The following is an 8,839-nucleotide window of genomic DNA, read 5'->3' on the forward strand; positions in this document are numbered from 1 at the left end:
TATTTAAAAACACCATACCGACGTAGCTTTATTTGCACAGACGCTTCTTCAGTGATTTAAAGTGATTCCTAGTGTGTGACTGTTCATTTACCCTGTGTTTTCACAGTCCCAGAGGAAACAGGGGCCACACTCCAAAGCGTTTGCTGGAAGGCTGCATCCACCCGGACAACACCACTGTCATTCCCTTCACCGTTAGTCCACGACACATGCTGCAAAGAGAGAGACAGGTGTCACATTGTATGTAATACAACCAAATACTAATATTAACACCCCTGGAAAATATAAGCAAAGAAGGCTATGACAAAAATGTATTTATTGCTTACCCTTTTACTATTTCACTTAAAATATCAACAAAAACCTGTTCTCATTTAAAACAAACAATGGCAAACTTAGAAAAATCGGAAAATATTTTTACTGCACAAATTTCCAGACACCTCGATGAATTCTTATGAACAAATTATAGTTGAACTATATTTCCATATATGATATTATACATATTTTTTGTACACCTGTGTGATGGGGAACAGGAAATTGTTCAACTATGACCTGCTGTTTCACAGGGTTGTAAATAAAGACCAAACTCAATCCAAAACAAAACAACAGTGTTGCAATTTGCTGCAAATCCTCTTGAGCTTCACAAAATTGGAAGTGGCTATAAAAAAACACTGAAAATGCCCTTTTCCACAATCTTCAACAACAAAGAAATTCCAGTCAGCTGTAAACGTTATAAATTAGCCTGGAGTGGGCATTTATCAGGAGGATGGTTTGAGTCGCTGAAAACAGAAACACGGCTGGAGAATTGCAGAAGCTAAATAAGTCTTTTGGTCAGAAAGTTTCCAATATTACAAAGTGACATTAATAACATAATCGCTCATTATTAACAAATAAGTCGCTACTGTCTTACATATATTACATATATGTCTTAATATATTAAGGAAAAGTTCAAAAGGTTAAAGAATAATGACATTTGATATAGGTTTCTTTGCTCACATTTACCAAGGACAGCAATATTAATGGAATGAACTGTAGATCAACAGACAGACAACTGAATGACCCACTCACTAGGTATCTCTCAGAGGAAACACTAACTAAGATGAGGTCATCACCCACTCGCACTTTCTCGCCCTCTGACCTCTGTTTGGAGGCAGGGTGAACCGTCCACCAACACACCTCACCTGAAACCATACAATGTAACATCAAGAAATATGGCAGATTTAGTCATTTATTCATTATCTTATTCAAACATGTATTTATGCCAAAGGATGAGAACATTAAAGGGGTGGTCTAGAGTGCAATTTTATGGCTTGTTTGTGTTCATAAGATGCAAAGCAATGTGTGCTCACACTTCATTTGTAAAAAAATCACGTTATTTTTTCATATATTTTACTTGATTATATACTGCTACTCAGTTAACATGAAAACGTCATATTTCCTAGTTCATCCGAAAGGCCTGCCCTCAAGAGGCTCTGATTGGTCAGCTAACATAATGTGCTGTGATTCGCGGATTGGCTCCATGTCACCAGGAAAAGCGTCACACCTTCACAAGCACGCGCTTTGCCTCAGCTGTGTAAATATTGTCAGTCGGCAGTAGAGTAGCTGTTAGCCGTATCAGTTTAAGCTTGAATCAGACAGAAAATGACACAGAAGACACAGCTGAACCTCATGCCTGCTCTCCTTTGAGGAGGTTTTAGCCTAATCCAGCACTAAACTGGGAGAGATTCTGGAAATTGTCTTTTGTCAAATGCTAGCTATATATTTTATAATTCTCTGGAACATAATTCTAATTAAATTGTAAGCACTTCTCTCTTTGAGTCATGTCTTTTGGAAGCCCAAATACAGAAACAGAACCAGCTCTGTAGAAATACCAGCGTTTGGACGGCTTTTTTGATCTCATTAACCTGGATGTATTTTTTTGTAGTCCCCAAGCTTTGTTCGCTGTAGGTTTTGCTAAGCTAACTTTGTAAAAGCCAATGTCTTCCTTTGCATTGAACTAGGAGGGTCTTACATCCAGAGATGTTGTTTATGTTCACACAGCTACATTACACATCAACTAAAGTTTAATATATGACATTGTAGTGGACCACCCCTTTAATTTCACAGTATACTGGAGGAGAGTGTGAATTTACCTTTGGTGTCCTCCTGCAAACCGACATCGAAAGCCAGTTTGTCAGAGGAGAGCCCTGATGTAGACAGACAGCAAAGATACTGCAAGACAAAGATGCACAGAGTTTTAAGTTTACACGTTGTAGTTTCAATATAGAAGCCACTAATTAATAAAAAAGAAACATTTTAAAAGCATCTTACCATGTCGCTGTAGGCATGCCGAAACAGCACGGCCTGACCATAAAGCAGAGTACGACGACCAGCCGCCTTATGTGACTAAAACAAAAACAATAGTTTTAGTACTGTACCTGTGATTTATTTAGCAATTCAAATTTCTTTACAACATTTCCTCAGACAACTGTTTAAAGGTTTGAAGCTGCTTAAATTTTATCTTCTGTAAAATTTAGTAAAGTAAAATACTATAAAAAATATTATAACTGTTTCACATTTCACAATATTTTAAAATGTACTTTCAAAAGCCATTACTTCAGGCTTCAGTGTAATATGATCTCTCAGAAATAATTCTATTATATAATATATTCTAATAGGACTTCTTGCAGACTACAATTTTGATTGATTGATTGATTGATTGATTGACTGACTGACTGACTGACTGACTGACTGACTGACTGACTGACTGACTGACTGACTGACTGACTGATTGATTGATTGATTGATCGACCGAAGGAACAGATATGTAATGCCTTAAGAAATCAGTTTTAGTTTTAATATTTTTTCTAAATTGTTCCATTTACATTTTAGACTTCCATTTTTTCATTTCTTTTATTTTTCTTGACTTGTGATAAGTTAAACTACATTTTAGTAATCAGACATCTTGTCTATTTAACTGAATTTAATAATAATTGTATTTATATAAGTTTACAACAGTTATTCATCTCAGTTACTTTGTTACTTGGTTTTTTTAAGTGAGCACCACCTCATGGTACCATCATGGAAAGGCTCAAAATCTCTTTCCAGAACCTTTTCGTTCACTGTTTCTCGCTGGTATTGATCTCCCCGATCCCTGCCAAAATTAAAATGGCACCTAAAAATTAATCTTTTCTATAAGCACTTAACTACAAACAATATTTATACATATATACATTGTAAAACCCAAAAAGTTAAGGTATCTCAAACCAATTGAGGAAACCGATTTAACAAACCATTTAAGCTCAAAATCTAATCCTAATGAGTACTGTGAACGTAATTCATTTGAGTAAACAAAGCAAATTGAGCACAGTAAAACCCAATAAATGAAGAGAACTCAAACCAACTGAGTACTGTAAAACCCAATATGTTAAGGCAACTCAAAGCATTTGAGAAAACCGATTGCTACAAACCATTTGAGTTGAAAAATTAATCTATATGAGTACTGTGAACTTACTCCAATTTAAGTTGAAGTAGTGAGGTATTTACATTACCTTCAACGTTGAGTTCAAAACTCTTTTTAAAAGAGTAGAATTAACTTTCAGTAAAGTTTGAGTTAACTACACTCATTTCATTTAATAAAGTTGACTGTTGGGTTTTACAGAGTATATATATATATATATATATATATATATATATATATATATATATATATATATATATATATATATATATTTATTTATTTATTTATTTTGCAATTCCATCTACATTGTCTGCATTGTGGAAATATTTTGTAACTTCATAAGTATCTTCATTCTTACTTTTGGCCAATTTAAAGTACCTTCGATAACAAAAGAACTAATTCCCTAAAACAAAACGTACTGACCCCATACAGTACATTTAAACAGATGAAAAAAGAAAGTTCATCCACTAAACTGTAGCTGTTCATTATTTCTAAATTATTGTCTCTCCACATTACCTACCCCAGTACAAAGATCTTCACGATTGGCCAGCATCTCCTGCAGTGCTCGGACAGACAGACACTGGTCCAGAACAAACACACACATGCACAGATTTGCTGGAACATTCTGTGAAACAAAGACAAATGGCATGAAACCTTTCTGGGAGTATTTTTTACCCGAAGAGTGTGATAATTCACAGACTGTTAACACAGAAAATAGTAGCCAGTTTTGAAAACATAAAGTAACTGAGCATCTAACCTTTGAGTTGGAGGTGGACTCGAGAAAACACAGACGTTCACCAAAGCCTTCTGCAGCTAAACACAATTTCTGCTGATGAGGGCCTAATGAGCAGCATCTCAACACCAACTCATCTCTCTGAAAAACACATTCACATTACAGGTGTATTTCACTCACAACAACAGAGAACACAGTATACACTATTATCTCACTTTATAAAAGCACATTATAAGTTAAACTCAAAAACATCAGTTTTGATTGAAGCTTAAAAATGCAAGCAGAACAAATATAGTCAGAAAAGACTCAAAGGATAATCTAAGATAATCAATAATTCAGACTTCAAATTGTAATTAATTTTAAATACACTTTCTGAGAAAGTGAATATTTAAAGCTACACAATCTTCAAATACTTTTTATAAATCAGAGATGCCCAAAGTAGGGCCTGTGGACCAAAGTTGGCCCTTTTATCTTTTGATTTGGCCTGCCAGACGAAAAATGTTTTGGGAATGCCTTTAACAGAGATTCTCATTTCTATTTTAATGTAACCTTTTGCTTGTTTGTTTTATTGTCGAGCTACAAAAAATTTAATCAAATAAAATGTTTCAATTAAATGTTGTAAATAAAGCGTGCAAATCAATGCAAAGGCAGGTTCAGCATGACTAGTGTATTCGAGCTCTAATGTTTTATAAATGGAATTTTTTGTAACAAGTTTGTTAAAGTAATATACATTTTCAAAATATTTGAATTATTAAATACGGTTGATGTCATTTTTTCTATTTATTTTTAAAAATTCGGAAATGAATTATGAAATGACCCATGGCAACTTTAATGTAATACAGTTTGCTATATTTTCTTTCGGCCCACAGCTCTTAATCAAGCTTGTATTTTGGCCTTTCATAAGAAAAGGTTTGGGCACCCCTGGTATAAATGCACATACAAGCGAACACTACATGCATAAACCTCAGTAATGTTGACAAAAATAAACATTTATTAAAATTACAAGCAGCGATTAATGTTGGCATGAAAGTTTTATATCACATTAAACCATATTAAAGTGCAAACACAACGTCTACTTTATTGTTTAAAACAACATTTGTACAAAACAAAGGTCAACTTTGAGATGAATAAAAGTTTCATTGTCATTCAGCATAAAAGCTTTTGTTGTAAAAATGAAACTTACTCTTACCTGTACCAATTAAAATATATAAAAGATGAAATGTTACAATAAAGACTTTGAACTGCTGACAAATTGTTAATAAAAGGTATTGAATCACTTAATCATTCACTTTACTAGTATCTGTGATTTAAAAGCCAAATAACAACTGTGAAAAAAATGATAGACAAATAAAATCCTTCATGTTCTAGAGTCCATATTTTAGAGTGTGTAGAACAGCAGAGTATCACTGTTACAGTGCAGCCTTATATGGACTAAACCTCAGCATATCAGTCTGTGAATGGAGAATTCCAACACCTCCAGCTTGTCATCTAAGTTTCAGTAAACAGCAGTGGCTCCCAAACACACACGTTCTGACATCTATATCACTTCTATTATTAAGTTATTATTCAAAACATTTGAAAAAACTGAATTTTTAGTTTTAAATGATTGCGCTAAAAGACAAAGTGAAAGTGTATTGTAAGTGTGTATTTGTGTTTGTGTGTGAGTGAGAGAGAGGGAGCAGAGTGTCCCATTTATATCTGTTTTGGAGATATGGAGCTCACACACACTCTCCAGTTCCTCTGTTATACTGATAACACGGTAAAAATAGACAACAGTGATATGGGTCAACTCTCTCAAATGTGACTCTAAACACTGTAATTCATTGCACTGTAACTGTATATATAACAATATCCACAAGAACACACAATGTTGTGAGCAACTGCATAAGTGAACGTGATATTGCACTTAATAATTAAAAAATATTAATAATAGTAACTGTGGAGCGACATCAAATATGCTGTAAACATACATATATGCTGGAAATATGCTGGAAACATGCATAAGCAAGTGTCTCACAAAATATTTTCTAAAGCATCTGCTGGAATCTAAAATGTATATCCAATAAGCTAATTAATGTCCAATTATATCAATCTGACCACAAATCAAACTTTAGTGTATAATTAACTCTTTGTAAGTTAACTAATTAGTTTAGTTATTCATTATTTCTAGTATAAAGAAACTGCACAGTGAATGCATTTAAATACATTGCCTTTTACTTACGGTTCGCAGAAACTGGATTTCGTCCTCCGCTTCTCCTATATCCATGTTCAGAGAATTTGGATGTGGTTTGTACAGGGATCTCTGTGTGTTCAAGCAGAGAAGAGCTTCACTCACACAGCCGCAGGTGTTGAACTCATCCCGGGACAGAGAGAGACCACCATACCACCCATCATGATATAATGTGCTGCCATCTGATAAAGGTAAAGTGGGAAAGAACGGCCTTCTCCATATTTGGTCAGTTACAATGGAGAAAACAAGCAGGCGATGAGGAAAAGTTTGAAAGAAAACACAAGCATAAAAAACATAAGTAATGTGAATACAATGTAAAAAAAAAAAAATACTGAATTACACACAATTCCTTCATGTTGTGCGAAAACAAACTGATTGATTTAACTTTTTTTTTCTTTACAAATTAGATAGGAGATTGAACATGAGACACATGAGTCCCCCCAAATAAACTGAATAATTGTGAAGTTTCAACTTATTTTTTAAAGTAGTTTGAACAAGCAGCAAACTTTATTCAATGTAAAAAAAAAAATGCTGGGTTCCACGCAATTCCTTAAAGTTGTCCCAACACAAATTAATTTATTTATTAAATTAAAATGATTTATTATTAATTTATTAATTGTTTCCCTTCTGAAAAAAAACAGCTTAAACCAGCCTAACTGGTTGTCTGGTTTTAGCTGTTTAACCAGGCTGGTTTTAGAGGGGTTTTGGCCATTTGCAGGCTGGTTTCCAGCCATTTCCAGCCTGGTCAAGTTGGTTTTAGCTGGTCATTTTCCAGCTTGACCAGCTAAAACCAGCTTGACCAGCCTACCCAGGCTGGGAGCCCAGGCAAAACCAGCTATGTCCAGCTTAAACTAGGCTGGTCAAGCTGGTTTTAGCTGGATTTAGCTGGTCCTTTTCGAGCCTGACCAGCTAAGACTAGGCTGGAAATGGCAGGAAACCAGCCTGGAAATGGCCAAATACCCTCTAAAACCAGCCTGGTTAACCAGCTAAAACCAGCCAACCATCCTAGGCTGGTTTAAGCTGTTTTTTCGGCAGGGTTAAAACAATCAAGTTGTGCCCCCAAAACACTGAAGAATTGTGTTAATTCAGAACATTTTAAGCAGTAAATCTATTTTCAAATGTGCAATCTCCTAATTAATATAATATTTAACTTTCATTTTTACATTTGAAGTTGAAGTCAGAATTACAGTTACAGTTGAAGTCAGAATTAATAAACCCCCTGAATTATTAGCCCCCAATTTCTGTTTAACGGAGAGATTTTTTAGCACATTTCTAAACATAATAGTTTTAATAACTCATTTCTAATAACTGATTAATTTTATCTTTGTCATGTTGAAAGTAAATAATATTTTACCAGATATTTTTCAAGACACTTCTATACAGCTTAAAGTGTCATTTAAAGGTTTAACTGGGTTAATTGGGTTAACTAGGCAGGTTAGGGTAATTAGGCAAGTTATTGTATAACGATGGTTTGTTCTGTAGACTATCAAAAAATATATAGCTTAAAGGGGCTAATAATTTTGACCCTAAAGGTTAAAAAAAAAAAATCAAAACTGCTTTTATTCTACACATATAAAACATTATCAGACATACTGTGAAAATTTACTTGCTCTGTTCAACATCATTTGGGAAATATTTAAAAAGAAAAAATTCAAAGGGGTATCAAACTGTATGTGCATATAAACACATTTGTAAAAAACAGAAAACTACACTCAAAAAATTATTTTTGTTGCTTGTTCAAACAACTTATGTAAAATGAGCTGAAACAAAACAAATCTTGAGTTTTTTGGGGACAACTTAATTGCTGTACGTTCAAGTCACTTAAATTTGTAAAAATAATTAAATCAACTTCATTGATATGCGTTGAAACAACTTGAAGGCATTGTGTAAAACTAAGCATTTTTACAGTGTATGTAAGATATTGTACTACGCACAAATATAGAGGCTAATATTAATCACAGACTGTTCAAAATATGAACAAAAAAAGAGACTTGGTCATTTGATTTATGTCACAGTAGAACACATTTTATTTTCTTGTTCATATTATTCAACACCAAACATTCACAAATCTTTCTAAAACAAAAACTTTATTTGTTAAAACTGATTTGATGTGTTAGTAATATCAAGGAACAATGAACCAGAGAGGCCAGCTGAAATGCTGTATTCATGAAAGCCTGCCTGACGAATACCCAAAAACATTTAAATATGAAGACAATCCATGCCAGATTACTGTTGCAAAGAAGAGTGGCAGAAAAAAAAAAAGTGTAAAGCAGGGGTGCCCAAACTCAGACCTGAAGATTGAGGTAAAGTTGGTTTTATATTCGCACATTTGGACTTTCTCCTTAATAATATATCAGAAAAGTGTTATTTGCTAATGCTAAATAGGGAAATCATATTAGCAGCTAAAGACTATGAAAGTACATCATTGCTTTTGAGGTAAAGT

The 8,839-nt window shown here is 33.8% G+C and overlaps 1 protein-coding gene across 1 annotated transcript; it reads right to left on the reverse strand.

The window, feature by feature from the left end:
- Positions 1-91: 91 nt before the first annotated feature.
- Positions 92-6,432, reverse strand: LOC130220200 (ryanodine receptor 2-like; the record flags this gene model as incomplete). Its single annotated transcript, XM_056452577.1, has 8 exons — positions 6,388-6,432; positions 4,191-4,307; positions 3,954-4,058; positions 2,412-2,438; positions 2,305-2,370; positions 2,127-2,205; positions 1,063-1,175; positions 92-209 (listed from the first exon to the last, which is right to left on the reverse strand). Coding segments are annotated over exons 1-8 (670 nt in total), but the record flags the coding sequence as incomplete, so codon positions are not given.
- Between the last annotated feature and the right edge of the window lie 2,407 nt (positions 6,433-8,839).

This window comes from Danio aesculapii, unplaced genomic scaffold, assembly GCF_903798145.1.
Source record: "Danio aesculapii unplaced genomic scaffold, fDanAes4.1, whole genome shotgun sequence".
Classification (NCBI taxonomy): Eukaryota; Metazoa; Chordata; class Actinopteri; order Cypriniformes; family Danionidae; genus Danio; species Danio aesculapii.